The sequence below is a fragment of the Mesoplodon mirus genome (assembly GCF_964341445.2).
Source record: "Mesoplodon mirus genome assembly, chromosome: 7".
Taxonomy (NCBI): domain Eukaryota; kingdom Metazoa; phylum Chordata; class Mammalia; order Artiodactyla; family Ziphiidae; genus Mesoplodon; species Mesoplodon mirus.
In genome coordinates, this window is record NC_138983.1 from 66,739,140 (window position 1) to 66,760,274 (window position 21,135).

The 21,135-nt window shown below is 39.5% G+C and overlaps 1 protein-coding gene across 1 annotated transcript in view; it reads left to right on the forward strand.

Moving 5' to 3' along the window:
* Positions 1 to 21,135, forward strand: part of SPON1 (spondin 1) — a gene marked incomplete at its 3' end in the record, with an annotated part of 275,229 nt that overhangs the window by 68,537 nt on the left and 185,557 nt on the right. Inside the window, exon 3 of the mRNA XM_082627909.1 lies at positions 12,670 to 12,803. Coding sequence (XP_082484035.1) covers positions 12,670 to 12,803 — 134 coding nt within the window. The remainder of the gene's footprint in view (positions 1 to 12,669; positions 12,804 to 21,135) is intronic.

Here is a 21,135-nt window from a genome sequence, read left to right on the forward strand (position 1 = left end):
CTCATTGTAGTTTTGATTTGCATTTCTCTAATAATTAGTGATGTTGAGCATATTTTCATTGCAACATAATTTTTGTACGTACTGGGAAACCAAAATATTCATGTGATTCACTTTACTGCAAAAATTAAAAAGGTCTGGGACTGAACCCACAGTATCTCCAAAGTATGCCTATATTCCTGCTTCTCCTCTTTAGGGTGTCTTTCTCCTGCATTAATACAATCAGGCTAAGGTGTTGGGGGAAAACTTCCCTCTAGCTACAATATACTGAAGACCCACTGCTTCTCACAAGCCTCTAGAGAAGAAATACGTACGAGATGATGCAGTAGGACATATATTCCCTCATTCTCTAACTTGATCCCTAACTATCAGTGTCCCCTACACTCTCTGACTCAACAATCCACATTTATTTTTTTGTTTTTTTTTGTTTTTTTTTGCGGTACGCGGGCCTCTCACTGTTGTGGCCTCTCCCGTTGCGGAGCACAGGCTCCGGATGCGCAGGCTCAGCGGCCATGGCTCACGGGCCCAGCCGCTCCGCGGCATATGGGATCCTCCCAGACCGGGGCACGAACCCGTATCCCCTGCATCGGCAGGCGGACTCTCAACCACTGCGCCACCAGGGAGGCCCAACAATCCACATTTAGATGTACTGTTGCCCTTTCCTTCAGACTCAGACCACCCACTACCCAGACCAATAAGGACTTGAGGACAGCCTTCTTAAGCAACCACTGACCCCATCACTATCCCTGATAGGCATCTGTGGTCGTGGTGTCCTGCATTGACCACTGGGCTCCTGAGGTATTTTCTTTCTCACATCTCACATCCCCACCCCACCCCAAGCAGAAGTCCCTTCTAATCCCAAGGCCCAAATCTAACCTCTCCTGCCAACTCTATTCCAAGCCCATGCTCATGGGACCAGTTTTCTTCTGTGGATGTCATTCCAAGTTCCTGTTCTAATTATCTGACTTATCCATGGTTCTCATGTGGGAACTGGAGCCCTGACCCTGACCACCAGCTCTGTTCTCTATCTGTGACTAGCTTTCTGCTTCCAGAAGACAAATGTCCAAGATGGCACCTATGGGGACTTCCAAATAGTATTCTCCTGGATGTCCCACTGCCATGGTCCACCCACTTGTTAGAAAGCTTGTGACTTTATCCAGGACCTTGATGTTATTTAGGTTCATCTCCTGAGGCTTATGTCTGTCGGACCCCAAAGGATGAGAAAACATAGCAGAAGAGAGAATCCATATCAGGGTTGAGGAGGGGAGCCAAAATTAGACTTAGGAAAGAAGTATTGTGTATTCAAGCCTGAAAAGAAAGTGAGGCCGTAAACAGGATGAGGGTAAATGTAGGCCATGATGCAGATTTCAAAATGGATATGGTAGGTGATTCAGGATTGTGATCAATGGAAAGTTTTGGAAACTTTGAAAGTCATGCTGATGAGGTGGCTTGAAAAGTCCCTAATATTTGAAAACGTCTATTCATGACCAGATGCCCAACCAGTTGCCTTAGTGATAGGTTGCCAAGCATTCTGGGAATCCAACTTTGTCCACCTGTCTTAACTTGGTCTACCTTACCTGGCTATCTCACCTGACTGGGTGGGGACCAGTCTCAGGTCCCTTAATTTCTCTCTCTTCTTACAGGGAGTCAAGCAGCCCCCTTGCCAGCAAATCTCCCCCAAGTGACTTTAAACTTAAACTTAACCTGAGAAGGTTTATTGGAGCCTATATTAAAAAAAAAAGAAAAGAAATGTTACCCATAGAATGTTGTAATGAAGTCCCTTAAAAAGAATTAGAAACCTCTTCATTTAAAGTAATACATCATCATTTTAGAAAATTTAGAAACCACAAAAAGCATAGACAGGAAGTAAAAATCACCCATAATACTACTACCTGACACCACCACCCATCATAATATGTTTTAATTTTTAGTCTCAGGTACTCAGAAAAGAAGCCAGAGATTGAAATGAGTGTTGAAGCCTTTTTAAGTGACTTTCATTTAGTTGATGACTAACATGGTGGGTCTACTGTAGACCAGGACAAGTGTGGAGATGTTTGGGGGGTGGGGAAAGGGACAACAACAAGTTCTGATAGGCCCAAAGCTTGTTGGAGGAAGCTGACATTTTCTGGAAAACAAACAACTTTGGGAGCATTCTCTGAATTGGAGGAAATAGCCCCTTCTGTTCATTGCTTAATTACCATCTGGCAACTGAGGTTGTGGATAAACAACCATATTTACCTAAGGTGGCCTCTGTGGCTTGGCAAACATTCTTCTTTGTTTCACTGCTGGGCCAAGGGTCTGAGTCTTATCCCCCACTGGGATCTTTTTCAGAGATACAAGCTTTCATTTCAGACAGCCCTGAGTCAGAATCCAGACCAGATCACTTTGACTTTTATTTCCTCATCTATGAGAATAAGTATTCCCATCAAGGATTCAAAGATGTGACCATGTTAAGTACCTGGCACATAGTAGGTGCTAATTAAATATTAGTTCCCTTTGGCTTTCCTAATATAGTCACCCAGAACTCTCCCAAGGATTTTAAAGATTTAGGGTTAAAATTACCTGCAAAAATTCTGTTACCACCAGTAAAGGGGTTCCTCATGGAGGCCAAGTGTGCCACTCCAAGAAAATCACATGGTTTGGAAATCTACCCTCACACCAATAAAGCTTCAGAAGGGAATCTAAGTACCCTTTAAGAAAATACGAAGCAGAAGTACTATTTACATTTACCAAGTACTTGTGTGTGTGTGTGTGTTGGAGTGGGATGTTTAGTTGTCGGCTGGTCCATTGGAGGTGGTTCCATAGGACTCAGCTTGGCTAGAGAGAAATTCTTACCTAACATAAGGGAATGACACTGTCAGGAGGGAGTGTGGTAAAGGGGAAAGAGCACGGGCATTAGAGCAGATAGGGCTGAGGTTAAACCCCTGTTCCACCACTGTGGGATTTGAACAGGTTATTTAACCCATCTGCATCACAGTAGTTTCCCCAAGGACAGGCTTAATACTGCTTAATTATTGGAAGGAAATGGAAATCATATATGTAAAATCCTTAGACAGTAGAAAGTGGTCAAAAATGCAAGCTATTATTATTATCAAGGCTATTAATAATCATCTAGAAAAACAAAATCCAAAGTCAGAAGGACTTTGTCTAACTCCAGGGAGTTGTCTAAATAGGGAATAAAGGCAGATATTGCAGCCAGGAGGCAGAGCCAGCAATCTCACAACCAAAGGGAGGGAGCATGTACATCTAGTTCTTCAGTGCACACCTCTTAGCTATCAGGCACTGTGCTAAGTGCTGAGGAAACAAAGAGAAAAAAAGCGAGAGACGTAGTGTCTGCCCTCGTGTAGCCTACAGATTATTAGAGAGGTAGACATTAATCAAGGACTCAAACAAATGCTTGTAAAATTAAAAGAGGGCTAAAGTGTCTGAAGGGAGGGGGATGGATATATGAGAACACATAACGGGGGAAATGGCCATAATGAAAGAGGACAGGGAAGCCTTTTCAATGAGAAGGATGAGTGAGCTGAGATGCAGAAAAGGAAGAAAGGGAAGAAGGAAAGGAGGAAGGGAGAGGAGGAAGGAAGGAGGAAGAAGGAAGGGAGGGAAGAAGGAAAAGGGAATTGACTAGGCTTTTGCAGGAGAAAACAAGTGCAGAAAGCAAGGTGGGGAGGAGATGGCACAGTATGAGGCTAGAGAGGTGGGAAGGCAGGGACTTGACTCTTAAGGATTTCAGTCTTGATTCTGGAAACAATGAAAAGCTGTTGAATTGTTCTAAGGAAGGAGATTATATTCATGTTTTTAAAAGATCACTCTGGTTTTCAGTATAGAGAAAAAAATGAAGAAAGGCAAGAGAAGATGTGCAAAGACCAGTTAGGATAATTTTATATTAGTTCAGATTAAAATGATGTGGCTTAGTCTACAATAGTAGTAGGGATATTAGTCTATGGTAGTAGTAGGGATGGTAGTAGGAATTCAAGAGACATTTGGAAGGTAACATGGACAGCATTTGGATATGAAGGGTGAGAGAGGGAGAAAAGCCAAGCATGACACCTGGCGTTTCTGACTTGCACAATTAGAGCAGGACCAGGTTAGAGGGAAGATAAATTAGTTGTTGACAAGGTGTATTTGAGGTATGTGTCATCCAAGAGGAAGTGCAAGTAGAAGATAGAAGTTTGGAGATGCATGCCTAGAGCTCTGAGAAGTGGCCAAGACTGGAAATGTAAACTTGTGAATCATCCACACATAGGTAGCAATTAATGCTGTGAGTTGAATGAGATCACCTACCTAGAGGGAATAAAGTCAGAGCAGGAGAGGGCTTAGGACTGAGCTTTGAGCAATTTCAAATTTAGAAGCCAGTAGAGGAGGATCAGCAGCCAAAGAAAGTAGGGAGAGAGGACAGGAAAGTGGAGGTGGGGAGAGGGCAGGAAGGAGCTACGGCACAGAAGCTGTGGGAGGAGAGTGCTTCAAGAAGGACTGTAGATCTATTAGGTTAAGCACTGCAGAAACCACTGATGGCCTTAGCTAGAGCTGTTTTAATAGTGTGATGTACACCCCAAACACCTGGGATTGGGATGAAGATGACTGGGATGTGAAGTGAAGACTGGAAGTATAGCCAGCTCATTCAAGTTATTTGATTGTGATGGAGAGAAGAGAGATAACACCATATCTGGAGGGGGATGAAGGGTTAACTGAAGGTGTCTTTATTTTTCAATGGGGAAGACTCAACTGTGCTTACAAGATTAATGGGAATGATTCAATTGGGGCAAAAGTTGAACCTGGAGAAGAGAAAAGGGGTAATTGTTAGAGTCAGGAAGAGGGATGGGAACAGAGCAGAGATGAAAGAGAAGTAAGGTTCCTCTATTACAGTAAGAATGAAGGAGGACAGGGTGAATGCAGGTGGGAAAGTGAAGGACTTTAAATCTGCTGACTTCTGTTTATTCTGTGAAGTAAGTGGCAAGGTAATACAATAAGAGTGAAAGAAGAGATTAATGTTGGAAGTTTGGAGACATTGGAGATTTGAAATCATCATTGTTGACAGTGGAAAGGTAATGGTTTGCCAGATACATAAAGCAATGTAGCTGGGCAGACCTGAGGCTAGGAGTCAATTAATATAGGAGACAATTGGCCTCATCACATGACTTTGTCCAGTAGCAGCGAGCTCCACAGGTGTGAGTGGCTGGGATTTTATCACATCAAGCAGATAAGATGAATTGGGAGATTGGGATTGACATATATACATTAATATGTATAAAATGGATAACTAATAAGAACGTGCTGTATAAAAAAATGAATAAAATTAAATTTAAAAAAATGAAGATAAAATGACAGAGAAGCAAGGGAGTTTTTAGAGTATTTATACCATATATGACAAAATAAAGATCCACAGAGATAACACAATGTTGATAAAGAAGAGCAAAGAATGAGGACTTGCCATTCCAGATATTAAAATATATTACAGTGCTATAGGTGGGGGTGTGTGGGAACCTGAGTAGAAAGCTCAGTAACAATGTGTTTGGGAACCTGGTATACATATGCCCCATTTGCCTAGAAAAGTCTGTTTTGCCAGTTGTCTCAGAATATTGTAATTATTAATAACAAACTTTTTCATCCTTGTTTGGACAATAAATTTTATGGTCACTCTTTATATGAGAAAGGTGACATCACAAAGTGGAGGAAAGATGGATTGAGTGGTGTTAAAAGTAGCTCACAGTATGGACTTCTAGCTTCTAGGCCCACGGGTAAGGAGCTTAGAGATCACCACTCCATCCTAACAAGTGAAATGCTGAGCAAACCAAAAAGGCAACAATTCTTTTTAGACCATCAGAGGAATGAGATCACAGGGCAAATTGCTGCCCCCAAATTGGAGAGGCAGACAGGAGGATACAGAGAATCACAACTTAACAGAGCAGAAATTTCCATGTGCCAGAGTAGGAAAACCTGAACTACGATCGATGGATTGCTTGAGACTCAGTGTGGACAAGTCTGAGAGTTAGAAACTCCAGAGGCGCCCTGTCATTGGTGGGGAGGGGGAATAACTTTTGTGGGCTTCACCTCCAGGAGATCTACCACGTCCTCACAGTGAATATCAGAGAAAAAATTCTCTTTGGGCTTCTGGCAAGGGGAGGAGAAAAGGAACTAGTTTTAAATACACCAGGCATTCTGTTCTTCTCAACAAGGTCTGCTCTCCTGAGGAGCTATTTTACTACAGCCTAACCTCCTAGAGTTTTATCAGAACCTAGCCTATCTGGGGGAAGGGAAATACCCAACTCCAGCCCCCTCCAGCCATCCAGTCCCACCTAAGTGGTGGGGGGAAACTGAGATGCACACGTGAAATTCACAGTCCAGGGATACACGTCACCAAAAGACGGAGACCTAATCATAAGATTATAGAACACTTCCTCTCCCTGACCCCTTACCACAGGCATACTTCAAGGATATTGTTGGTTAAGTTTCAGACCACTGCAATAAAGCAAAAATTGCAATAAATCTAGTCACATGAAATTTTGGGTTTCTCAGCATATAAAAGTTATGTTTGGGCTTCCCTGGTGGTGCAGTGGTTGAGAGTCTGCCTGCCGATGCAGGGGACACGGGTTCGTGCCCCAGTCCGGGAAGATCCCACATGCCGCGGAGCGGCTGGGCCCGTGAGCCATGGCCGCTGAGCCTGTGCATCTGGAGCCTGTGCTCCGCAACGGGAGAGGCCACAACAGTGAGAGGTCCGCATATCGCAAAAAAAAAAAAAAAAAGAACCACATCTGAAAAGATAGAGAAAGCATCAGAACCAGACATGGCAGGGATGTTGGAATTATCAGACAGGGAATTTGAAACAACAATGATTAATATGCTAAGGGCTCTAATGGATAAAGTGGACAGCATGTAAGAACAGATGGGCAATGTAAACAGAGATGGAAATCCTAAGGAAAAACCAAAAAGAAATGCTAGAGATCAAAAACCTTGTAACAGAAATGAAGAATGCCTTTGATGGGCTTATCAGTAGACTGGACACAGCTGAGGAATCTCTGAGCTTGAGGATATATCAACAAAAACTACTAAAACTGAAAAACAAAAGAAAAAAGACTGAAAAAAACAGAACAGAATATACAAGGACTATGAGACAACTACAAAACGCATAACGTATGCATAATAGGAATACCAGGAGAAGAAAGGGAGAAAGGAACAGAAGAAATACTTGAGACAATAATGACTGAGAATTTCCTCAAATTAATATCTGACACTAAACCAAAGATCCAGGAAGCTCAGAGAACACCAAGAAAGATAAATGCCAAAAAAACTATATCCAATCATATCATTTTTAAACTACAGAAAATTAAAGATAAATAAAAAATCCTGAAAGAAGCCAGAGGAAAAAAACACCTTACCTACAGAAGAACAAAGATAAGAATTATATACAACTTCTCAGAAACCATGCAAACAAGAAGAGAGTGGGGTGAAATATTTAATGTGTTGAGAGAAAAAAGCCACCAACTTAGAACTCAATACCCTGTGAAATTATTCTTCAAAAGTGGAAAAGATATAGAGACTTCTTCAGACAAACAAAAATTGAGGGAATTTGTCGCCAGTAGACCCGTCTTGCAAAAAATGTTTAAAAAGTTCTTTAGAGAGAAGAAAAATAATATAGGTTGGAAAGTCAGATCTCCATTTAAAAAAGGAAGAGTATTAAAGAAGGAATAAAGGAAGGTAAAATAAATTTTTAATTTTTCTTATTCTTAATTGATCTAACAGATAATACTTTGTTCAAAATAATAGTAACAGTGTATTCAATTATATATGCTTATGTCTATATATGCTTATATATGTATATGTGTAAGTGAAATGAATGACAGCAATGATATAAGGGAAAGGAGGAAGGAATTAGGAATATTTTGCTATTATAAGGTACTTGCACTATCTTTGAAGCAGTATAGTGTTATTTGATGGCAGACTTGGATTAGTTGTAAATGTATACTGAAAACTCCAGGACAACCATTTTAAAAGGCCAAAAAAAAAAAAAGTATAATTGATATGCTAAGAAAGGAAAACAAATAGATAGAATCATATAAAGTTCTCAATTAGAACCAAAAAAGACAGAAAAAGTGTGAAAGACAGAAATAGGAACAAAGAACAAGGCAACAAATATGGTAAATATTAATCTGCCTATATCAGTAATCACTTTAAACATCTGTGGTCTAAACAGATCAATTAAAAGATTGTCAGTGAATCAAAAACAAGACCCTTATATGTTGTCTATAAGAAACCCACTTTAAATATAAAGACATATATCAATAGATTAAAAGCAGGATGACGAGAAAGATATACAATGTTAACATTAATCAAAAGAAAGCAGGAATAGCTATATTAATTTCAGGCAGAGTGGACTTTCAGAGCAAGGAAAGTTATCAGGAATAAAGAGAGGCATTACATAATGATAAAGGGATCAGTACTCCAAGAAGATGTAATAATCCTTAATATGTTTGCACCTAATGACAGAGCATCAAAATGTGTGAGCTGAAAACTTATAGAACTGCAAGGAGAAATAGATGAATCCATTGTCATAGTTGTAGACTTCAATTCCCCTCTATCAGAAATGGACAGATGTAGCAGGCAGAAAATCGGTAAGGACATAGTTCAACTCAGCAGTGCCATCAATCAGCTGGATCTAACTGGCATCTATAGACTACATTCAACAACAGCAGATTACACGTTCTTCTCAAGCTCACATGGAACATTCAACAAGATGGATCACATTCTGGGTCATAAAATACACCTTAACAAATTTAAAAAGGTAGAAATTATACAATATCTGCTCTCACACCACAATAGAATTAAACTAGAAATCAATAATAGAAAGATAGCTGGAAAATCCCCAAATAGTTGGAGGTTAAACAACACATTTCTAACCAACACATGGGTCAAAGAAGGAATTTCAAAAGAAATTTTAAAATATTGTGAATTAAATGAAAATGAAAATAAAACTTATCAAAATTTGTGTGATGCAATGAAAGCAGAAATTAAGGGAAATTTATAGCATTGAATGTACATATTAGAAAAGAAGAAAAACTTTAAATCAATAATCTAATCTTCTACTTTAGGAAGCTAGAAAAAGAAAAGCAAATAATATCTAAAATAAACAGGAAAAATAATAAAAATTAGAGCAGAAATCAATGAAACTGAAAAAAGAAAGAAATCAATAGAGAAAATCAATAAAACCAAGAGCTGGTTCTTTGAAAAGATCAGTAAGATTGATAAGCCCTGAGCCAGGCTAACTGAAAAAAAAAAGAGGAGACACAAGTTACTAATATCAGAAATGAAAGAAGGGACATCACTACAGATCCCATGGTCACTAAAGGAATAATAAGGAGTATTACAAACAACTCTATGCTCACAAATTTGATAACCTAGATGAAATGGACCAATTCCTTGAAAGACACAATCTACCAAAACTCACACAATAAGGAATAGAAAATATGAATAGGCCTATATCTTTTAAAGAAATTGAATCAATAATTAATATCCTTCCAAAATAGAAAGAACCAGACCGAGATGGGTTCACTGGTGAATTCTGCCAAACATTTAAGGAAGAAATTATACCAATTCTCTACTTCCTAACTCATTCTATGAGGCCAGCACCACCCTATTACCAAAAGTAGACAAAGACATTACAAAGAAAGGAAAACTGCAAATCCATATCTCTCATGAACATAGATGTAAAATTCCTCAACAAAATATTAGCAAATCAAATGCAACAGTGTATAAAAAGAATAGACACCATAACCAAGTGGGATTTATCCCAGTCATGCAAGGCTGATTCAGCATTTGAAAATCAATTCATGTAATCTATCACATCAACCGGTGAAAGAAGAACAATCACATGATCATATAAATAGATGCAGAAAAAGCATTTGACAGAATCCAACACCCATTCATGATAAAAACTCACAGCAAACTATGAATAGAGATAAAGGTCCTTAACTTGGTAAAGAGTGTACAAAAAACCTACACTTATCATACTTACTGGTAGGAAACTTAAGACTTTGCTGCAAAGATCAAGAACAAGGCAAGGATGTCCCCTCTCACCACTACTTTTCAACATCATACTGGATGTCCTAGCTAATACAACAAGACAAGATAAGGAAGTAAAAGATATACAGATTGGGAAGGAAGAAATAAAGCCGTCTTTGTTTACAGATGACATGGTTGTCTACATAGGAAAAGCTGAATCGACAAAAAACCTCAGGGAACTAATAAGCAATTACAACAAAAGCTTGATGATTGCCAGGGGTTGTGGGGAGGGAGGGATGAATCGGCAGAGCAGAGGATTTTTTAAGGCAGTGAAACTACTCAATACAATACTACAATGGTGGATGCATAGTATTATACCTTTGTCAAAACCCCATAGAATATGCAACACCAAGAGTGAACTCTAATGTAAACTGTGGACTTTGGGTGATGATGTGTCAGTGTAGGTTTCTGTAGGTTTATCAGTTGTAACAAATGGACCACTCTGATGCCTGATGTTGATAATGGGGAAGGTTGTGCATGTGTGGGAACAGGGGGTATATGGGAACTCTCTGTACTTTCTGCTCAATTTTGTTGTGAGTGTAAAACTGCTCTAAAAAAATCTGTTTACTAATTTGTTTTGAAGTAGCTCACAGTATGGAGAAAATCGAGTTGGATCCCTACTCCATCACATTAAAAAGTAAATTTTAAATGGATTGAAGGCCTAAATGTGAAAATAAAATTATAAAGCTAATGGAAGAAAATACTAGCGAATATCTTTGTGATCTCAGTGTTTTTAGCAAGACGAAAAAAATACAAGCCATAGGAGAGAAATTGATCAATTTGATTAGATGGAAATTATTGAAGAAGTCTAAAGATAAGATGAACGTCTGGGTGACAGACAGATATTTGTAAATGATGAGCATTTCATATCTGGGAAGTCCTACAAATCAACAAGAAAAAGAAAAATCCACCGGTAAATATTTTGAGTAGGCAATTCACAAGAGAAACATGATAAATTTATGAAGAGATGCTCAAATTTGCTAGTATTAAATGAAAACAAGATACTACTTTACATCCATCAGATTGGAAACAATTAGAAAGTCCAATAATCACAAGTACTAGTGAGGATATGGGGAATTGGGAACAGTTATGCATAGCTTATAGAATGAAAGTAGGTAAAGCCATTTTGCGGAACAATCTGGAACTACTTAGTGAAATTAATATGATTATACCCGCAACCTCACAACCAAGCAGTCCCACTACATGGTTTATATTGCTGAGAAACTCTCAGGTAGGTTCATAAGCAGAGCAGCATGAGGATTTGTTTTACAGCAATGTTTGTCGAGGCAAAGAGCTGGGAGTCAGTTAAGTGCTCCTCACTGGGAGAATAAGTAAAATGTGGTCTATGCATGCAGTGGAGTGTACTAAGCAGCAGTCAGTTGCAGTGTTACATTCTCATGTAGTAACATTGACATATCTCAAAATTATAAGATTAAGTGAAAGAAATATTAAAATACAAAACAACTCTATGTAACTTCAAGTAAATTATACACACACTTATCTATGTAATATATGTATATGTGTAGATATAGATATTCAGAAGGACATATATTAAATACTTAGGAGTGAGTGGTAAACAAAGGAAGGAAATGAGAGACGTATAAAGAATATAGAGATAAACAAAACGTTGCCTTTGCTTTGCACAGTGATGAAAGTATATGATGTGACTTAATTTTTTACCTGCTTTCCTAAAAAAGAGAGGAATTAAAAAACGTTTTAAATAAAATAAATACAATATGGATATAATGATCTCATTAAATTGTATTTGAAAATTAAATGAGTAATTCATATAAAGCATTTAGCTTAGTACCTAGCCTACACTAAACACCCAATAAATGTTTTCTGTTAATGTTAGTAACACCACTCATGACACAGCTACTACCAATCAGTTGGAGTTGGGCACTTAAGACCCATTGGATTTAGATGATTTCCCCAAAAGATCCGTTCAGGTCTAACAATCTGTGGTTCTACGAGAGGCATAGGCAAGTCCTGGCTGCAGACCCAGAAGCAAGCAGGAGAAATGGTGAACACAGCCTTGTGGAATGGGAATGGCTACCAGCTTTTTTGCAGTGTCATAGGAAATCTGGATGGTTAACTTGGGAGAACACCAGTATCAGGCACAAATTAAGAAAGGAGAGGCTGCAGGAGTAAACAGTGCTATAGAGCTGGGCGACTTTATGTACTTTGGTATACTTACTCCAAAGGGGGGTTTTCTTTTAACATTTTAATTTCAAGCTATAAAATTGAATCACAACATCTAGATATATAGTGTTTGCTTTGGATTATCTCTCCCCCACCCTCCTCCTTCCCTCAAGTGGGACACAGGTTGTTGTAGTGAAATGAGCAAGATCAACACCTAGTGGCCTGTCCCTCAAAGTGCTGACATAAGATCCTGGTCCCAGAGAGCAGAGAACAGGTGCTACATCCTTGCCCTTACGTTAATTCAACAAGCATTAAGTGGGCCTCTATGCCAGGCACTATTCTGGTGTCTTGGGGATGTAGAACTACTAACAGAAAATGACAGATTTAAAAATAAAATTAAGGAAGTGTCAACACGGAAACTTCCCAAAGTGACATTGCATTTTAATGTGTTTATTTTCCACTGGTTTTTCACAGATCATAGATGAAGAAGAAACACAATTTATGAGTAATTGCCCCGTTGCGGTCACCGAAAGCACCCCACGGAGGAGGACGCGGATCCAGGTGTTCTGGATAGCGCCACCTGCAGGAACCGGCTGTGTGATTCTAAAGTAAGTGAACAAGGGAATCCTTGGAACACTTCACTCCCCTTTCCTGTGCTCTCTCGAAGTCTCCGTGGTGCGGTTGCAGAAGGAAAAGTGCCTTTATTGGGGCATCAGACAAATTGTATCATCTCTCTGCCCTCCCTTATCTTGACTCTAAAACAGGACTATGGGCGGTCTTTTGCAAAGTGCTATGAAAAGAACCAATCACCTGAATCTCTATTTTCTTCCCATACAATGATCTGCTGGTTACTCTCTATCTTCCTAGAGATAATGATCCTATGGCTGGTCAAGAAAAATTATGACCTGGGCGAGGATAATTTTTGGCTTCCTCCATCCTGAATACACCCCCTATCCTTAAGCTGTGCTAGGCTGACCTGAGACCTGACTGTAACCTCCATTGGCCCCAGGCTCTGCTTTATGATCCTGTCTTCTTCCTTCTCCCATCAAAATTGCCCTCTTGCACCACTTCCTATGGGGCATCTTGATCCTCATCTTGGTGAGTTACAATAGATGACGAGAGGTATGAGCCAGCCAATGGTTTTCCCCTGAAAGGTAGCATTATCTCAAACCTGTATATTGTATGTTATAGAATGATGTTCAGGGAGATGTAAATAGGTGGGCAGGAAATCAATTTCTATGGTTAAATAACTTTGGAAAATGCTGTATGGTATATATCTCCTTCTTGGAGATTCACAACATACATTAGCATATTGAATGTTTTGCAAAGTCCTGCCAAAAAGAAGTCTGTTTAACTTGGTTTCACCCAGCATTTCCCAAACTTGACTGCAAAGCTCCTTTTTTGCTGAGACATCTATTAACATTAAGTAGTTTGAGAAATGTGGCTATAACCTGTTTTAAATACATTTTAAGGCTCTATAGAGTGCTGCTGGGAATTTTAGGATTTCAGACAGGCAAATAGTCATAGGTAGATAGGCAAGGCTCCAATGCCAGCATCCAAGAAACCCTTTTCCCTGGAGTTAGGGGCTGGGAACTTCCCAACCATCTTCTACTTCTTTAAATCCCCTAAGGCCTTATGTATATGTTTGGTTCATTTGTCTGAACCTGTGGCAGGTGGACATTTCTCAAGACTTAGAACTACAGCCCAGCCCTGAGGAGAGACTGATAAGGAGGCATTCCACCTAGGCTCTCCAGTCCCTGCAGTTTATGGATCCAGCTGTGCCTGGCTTATGGGAGAAAAAAAAAGCTCGCAGAGATTTCTGGAAACCTCTGTCCATTGTCCAGGCTCAGTCTTGTCTTTGGCCTCTTTTTGCTGCCATCTGTATGGACATCATTTAATTTTTTCTTAGTTTAATGCAAGCTGAGCATCCTTCCTCAGATTCCTTGGGAAGTTTGGCTTTTGGCACTAATCTACATTGGTGATTTGTTTTAAATTTAGAAGTAGAATTTATGTATAAGTATAAATCCCAATATATAACATGTATCTAGTATCTAGTTGCAGTGTGGGAGAAGGCCTTGTGGGAATAAACGAAGACCACTGAACTGAGAAAAGAGGCTATTTATTCAGAGCTTGCTATGTAGCAAGGAAGTCAGCTGCCATCACTAGCATTTGACAGAGACTCAGAGGCAGGCAGAGGAGTGGGAAAGCTTTACAGTGAAAAATAAGAGAAGATTTTGGGTATTTTCTGACTGGAGATTGTTGGCATGGGGAAGCTGAGAGCAGGCTAACTAGAAATGGAGCATCTGATGTGATTGGTTTGGAAAGCATATTAGGCTTTCTCTGGCTGGTCCTGAGATGGAAATAGAGGAGGCAGTGGGGCAAGAATTAGACAGTTGACATCATTGCCCAAGTCCTAACTGCTCTGGACTAATGGCTGCAGAAGTTGTGGTTTGGCTTCCCAGGCCATTTACTGCAGAGGTTGGGGGTCAGATTTCTATTGTCACTGTCATATACAGCCTGGCCTTTGTCCATTAGTATATTCAGTCTCTCAGCCTGGAGACGGGGTTCTCAGCTTGGCTTTCCAGTACCCACACCCCTGCCCATGGCAGCCCTGTCACTCCACAGAGGGGCTCTCCAATATCAGGTCTGCGTGATGAGTCTTCCTGCTCTAAAACCCTTATCCCTTTGGTGTAGATCTCTGGTTTTCTTTGACTGTTGTTCTCACAGACCAGAAGCCTTTGATCTTCCTGGTGGAAACCAAAAAGGCATCTCTTGTTTACCGTTAACAGTGAACATATGTGAACATATGTTTATCCATTAACAGTAAACAAATGTGGCTTGTTCAGTCACTCATTCTTTCAGTAAATGTAACTGAGCTTCTATGTGCACAGACGTCCACAGTGTACAGGCAACTGAAGTTAAGATCTTGGCCCTCAAGGTTCTCACAGGCCAAATAGAGGAGAAAGAAAGGGACAACCAGTACTGTCTACCATGAAGTCAGCTGCACATCTAGCGGGCTTTGTCTAATTTAATCTTCACAACAAACTTCCCCCTTTTATGCAGGAGGAGACAAGTCCCAGTGAATTAGGCAAGTTTCTTGAAGTCATACTTCCATTTAATGCTAAAGCCCCATGTTCTACCTTTCTTTTATCTTTTTCTGAAGGAATTAAATGTAATCTATAATTATTCACTAAAGAAATCATTTTATAGGTAAGATGTAAATACATTCACATTGTAAAATTTCAAACAATACAGAAAATAGTGAAATACAGAAAAATAAAGAATACAAAAAAAGTGAAAAATCACTGACATATCTCCCAATAAATCCCAAAGTCTTATACCCCAAAGTAGCAATAGATATCAATTTGGCGTGTATTTGTTAGACTTTTATCTGTGAGTTTATATGCATATAAAAAAACATACAAGTACCCTTTACACAATGGTATCATGGTCTATGTGATGTCCTGAAATTAAATGGGTTTTCACTAAATAAAAGGTGTTAGAGATATTTCCAGGTCAGAACATATGGATCTATCTCTTTTTTTAAACTTTTGCATATAATCTACTGTGCAAATGTGTTAGTTATTCCACAGTTGATGGACATTTAGATTGTTTCCAGTTTTTTACTATTACCAATAATGCTATAATAAACATCCTTATACATACCTCTTTGAGCAAATATGAAAGTTTTTATCCATGGTAGCTGCCAAGAAGTAGGATCATAAGGGATGGACATTTATAATTTTAATAGACACTGCCAGATTTTCCTCCAAAAAGCTTGCCAACTTAAACACTCTCCCTGACTGTGAACAAGAGAGCCTGTTTCCTTACTTGCTCAACAACTTTTTTTTTTTTTAATTTGGCTGCACCAGGTCTTAGTTGTGGCATGTGGGATCTTTAGTTGTAGCGTGTGGGATCTTTAGTTGCGGCATGTGAACTCTTAGTTGTGGCATGTGGGATCTAGTTCCCTGACCAGGGATTGAACCCGGGCCCCCTGCATTGGGAGTGTGGAGTCTTAGCCACTGGACCACCAGGGAAGTTCCTCAACAGCTCTTGATGTTTATCATTCTTTGAAGTTCTGCCCATCTGATGGTTAAAAATGGTGTCTTGTGGTAATTTATATTTTCCTGATTACTAGTAATATTAAGAATCTTTTCAAATATTTATTCCATTTTTATTTCTTCTTTGTAAATGGCCCATTCATATTCTTGTCCATTATTCCAATAATGTTTCTTTTAAAAATTGATGTTTATATATTTCCATATATTTATATATAAAATATATGTGTATATTATATGTATGAAATATATTTTATATTATGTATTTTATATATAAACATATGTAAATATATAATTTAATATATTTAAAATATATTTATGTTTAAAATTGATCCTTATATGGTACAGATAATAACACTTTGTTATAAATTTCAAATGTTCCTCTCCATCTTTCTCTTAACTTTGCTTGTGAGTATCTAATCATCCAAAAATTTGAAATTTTGTTTTAGTCAAATGTATCCATCCTTCCTCTTATGAATTTTGATTTGTATCTTGTCTAAAATAAACTTCCTACACCCAAGGTTATAAATATATTCCCATATTGTTAATATTTTTATAGGTTTAAAAATAAATTTAGGTCTTTAATCTTCCTGGAATTTAATTTTGTGAATAATATGGTATCAGTAAGCCTGAAGAAAAAAATAGATGGCATGCTCCGCATGAGGTGCCAAAGGGTCATTGAATCAGGGGTCTGATTATGATGGTGTGGCCAAAATAAAAAGTGAGAGGAGCTTTTAGCACCCATGTCTGAAGGGGCGAAAGGAGTGTGCAAAGGACGGGGCAGAGAAGACCACCACCTCCCAGGGGCTGAGAACTTCAGTTAAGGGAAGCTACTAGCCTGAGGTGACCCACAGGGATCCCAGTCTTGATTCCCTGTCGATTCTCCCTTTTGACCTTGACTCCAACCACGAGGACAATGAAGCCTCGTTGATAGAGTTCACACAGATTCTCCTCTCCTGCAAAGAACAGGGTACAGAAGGTTGAAGAAAGTAGCTGGAGGGACAGACCAGAGCTGTCCAGCACAGCTGGGAAATGAAAATCTACCTATTTTTCTCAAAATGGCTAGGTAGTTGTTTCACATCCATTTATCAAATACTGTCCTTTCCCTTATTGTTTGAAATGCTACTTTAACAAATATAAAATTTTTATACATGTCTGTTCTGTTCTGTTGATCTTTTTATCCCTGCATGAAACCCACACCATTTTATAGCATAATTTTATTTTATGTTTTGATAGCAAGTCGTCGCTCATTAATCTTCTGGTTCAAAATGTTCATGGCCATTCAAGCAGATTCATAATTCCAGACGAATCATAGAATGAGTTTGTTGTGTTTAATAAAAACTTATATTGGGATTTTGAATGGTGTTGCAAACCCTACAATATGTTTTTATATTGTAGCAACCTACAATGTGTTTTCCCAGTTAGAAATATGGAATATCCCCTCTTCAGGTCTTTTATGTCCTTCAGGAAAGTCATGTAATTTTTCCTCATTTGAATTAAACATTCTTGTGAGGCTTTTTTTCCCTCACAGGTATTTTATTACTTTTGTGAATGGGCTCTTTTTTCCTGTTAAAGTTTCTAATCATTGATTGCTTGTGTTTAGGAAAGCTATTGATTCTTGTACCTTGAGTTTGAGTTTAGACAGTGCTGAACTCTCTTGATAGTTCTAATGCTTATTTTTCATTTTGGGGGGAAATAATAAATATACCTTTGTATCTTTTTCATATTTTAGTTTATTATCTATCACCTCTAGTACAATATTAAATAGTAGTATTCATGCTTATTCCTGATTTTAATGGGAATACTCTTATAATTCACTTTTAAGTATAACAGGAAGTACAGGTATCAAACTGATGCCTTGATTCAAGTTGAGAAATACCCTTTATCTAGATGAGAAAGTTTCCTTCTTTTTCTTGTGGAAGGTGGTATTGGAGAAACCAATCACAACCAGTATTCCATGTGTCCAGAGTTGACCATCACTGAGAAAGACTCAGAGTATAAACAAGGATCCTGACTTTCAAGACACTTTCCTGAAGTCTAGTTGTGGTGTAAATAAAAATACGTATGCAAAACTTAGCCAACCCGAGACAGACATGAACTGGGGACAAATTAAACATGGTTAGTCAGAAAGTAGATGAATGAAGAATGTGATATTGGGAGCACCAGAGCTCCTTAGAAAGGTTAGTTTATATCTTGAAGGCAGTAGTAGGGTGTGGATAAAGGGACAGAAGGGAAGAGGCCATTCCAGGTGAAGGGAGTGAACAGAGTGAAACTAACGTGAGAACTTAGAGGTGAGAGTAAATATGGCGGCACTGGGAGACAGTAAACAGACAGACTTGGTGAGATTAGAAGGTCATTGGGGGCTGAAATCCATTGCTAAATCATGCATGTTCTCCAATGTCAGGATGAAGAGGTTGAACTTGATTCAAGAGGAACAAGGGAGCCATTAGTGGATTAAACAGTGGACTGACATGCTAGAAGGAAGATTCACTAAAAAGTTAGTCTGGATGCTTACATCTGGCAGCAAATTCCAGGAAAGATGAAAGGGGAGACACTAACTTTGTTGCAGAGCCCTCACTTTCAAAAATGGGCATTTGTGTTGCTGTGTTTGGGTAATATTCCTGGGAGAAGGCAGACTGGTAGTGTAAGCTGCAGAGTCTGCTAAATATCTGTAGATGACAGCTCTGAAGCCCACGTAGCTGGTTATGTTCTTTTGCCCAGGAGGGCTGGGAAGGGAAGCACGTAGCAATTACAACTTTCCTTTTGGCACAAACCTGACACCATTTCCATTTTCCATTTGGATGCAAAGATTTGAACATTTCTAAATTACAGGCTTTTAAGACATCCCTCCTTATAGCCTTCTCCCTACAATTGAACGACCCAGCACTTAAAGTTTCCGTGGCATGCTTCAGCGCTGCAAACTGTTACAGCAAAGTGGTGACTGCTTGAAAGAAAAAGCCTCTGTGAATAGAACAGATGTTTACAGACCCCATCAGAGGGAAGTCCTATCCCCTTAAGTCTGATAAAAGTTTTGTCCCTTGAAGTGATCTTGTCTTTCCATACCTTCATTACATACATTTATTACTAGACTTCTGACACCCACTTGTCACTTCTTGGGAGGGTTTGAGATGTGGGTTGCCTTACCCTGGAGGAGATAGTCACTTGGTGAATCATTTGGGGAATTCAACCTTATGAAACAATGATTGGCTGCAGGCAGTGATAATAGCCCAGAGCCAAGCCCTGTTCTAGGTGCATTATCAATACTCGTTTAATCCCCAGAGCAACCCTATGAAGTGGATACCAAAGAGGATGCTAAGGCACAGAGAGGTTAAGTAACTTCCCCAAGGTCACAGGGTAAGTGACAGAGCTGGGATTTAAACAGAGAAGCATCTGGGTTCCGGAGTCTGTGATCTTAGTACTGTACTCTACCATCTCAGGCAGGTCAAGTTCACCTGCAACTTCTCCTTCTCCCCCAACATGATTAGTTGCCATAACTGCCTCTTCCTTCTCTCAGTTGCTTTACATTCACTGCCTTATTCACAGGCACTTCTTGCCTCACTATTGCAGGAACCTTGTACTGCTCACACTAGTTCCTTGCCCTGTGATTCTGCCTCTTACTGGTATAAGAATTGCTGTCCTCATACGCAGCTGAGTCACACTGCTTACATAACGAACTTGAAGGGGGCTCTCCATCACCTTCCAGATCAAGTCCAGAATCCTGATCACAGCATTTAAGTCTCCCTATGTCCTTTACCAGAGTTTCTGACCAGCCTCTTCTTCCACTAAATCCCTCCATCAACAATGTTCTCTTGCCATTCTTGTCTGCTCACTCTCTTGATAACATTTATGGAGCACCTACTGCATGCAGTCAATGAGGGTTCAGAGACTGTCTCTGAGAATGTCACAGTCTAGGGGTGAAACACAAAACAAATCAAGTCCACAGTCCTTCATCTGCATTTCTGAAACCCAAAAAGCTCTAAAATCCAAAAGATATTTTCTTAACTCATTTAGGACCCAAACCTGCCTTGAACTGACTTGAAGTTATTTATATTTTTTTAGTATAAATATTAATGTGTTTGATGCTGCCCCAGACCCTGATGGGGATGTTACAAAATATATGGAAAGTACCCTGTGTTACCTTTCTGAAATCCAAAAATATTCTGAATTCTGAGATACCTCTGGCCTCAAGGGTAACAGATAAGGGAACTTGGCCATCTGATGGGAAGTTTGGTCATGGATTGAGGGGAGGCAGCCCTCTGGCAGGACTGGGATTCACAGAAATATTAAAAACGAGTAATTCATTTCTTGCACATGAAATAACCTGTTCCCAGCTGCAGCTGCTACTAGATCTGAGAACGTATTCAGTGTTCCCCGTCACCAAAGAATAAAGCCAAAATTCCTTCGCATGGGGTCCAAGGTCCTTAGTGATGTTTGCAGACACCTTTGCAGCCTCATTTGTAGGTGCTCCTCCTCCCACCCAAGACTGCAAGCTTCATGGAGGAGGGGATCAAGTTTACTCATCTGTGTGGCCCTAATGTAGGGGTTGGCAAACCACAGTCTGTGGGCCACATCTGGCCCACTGCCTGTTTTTATAAGGAAGGTTTCATTGGAACACAACCAGGTTCATTCATTTATGGATTGTTTAGGGCCCCTTTCACGCTACAGCAGCAGAATTGAGAAGTTGCAATAGAGACCTTATAGCCTACAAAGTCTAAAATATTTTTTATCTGGCACCTTATAGAAAAAAATGTACTGACCCCTGCTCTAATGTATACCCCAGTGCCAGGAACTCAATAACTGCTGATTCCTGGCCTGGGTTCTCCTAAAATCCCAGCTTAGACAAAGGCTTGGGTGCAGGGAGTTTATCTGGGGAGTGATCCCA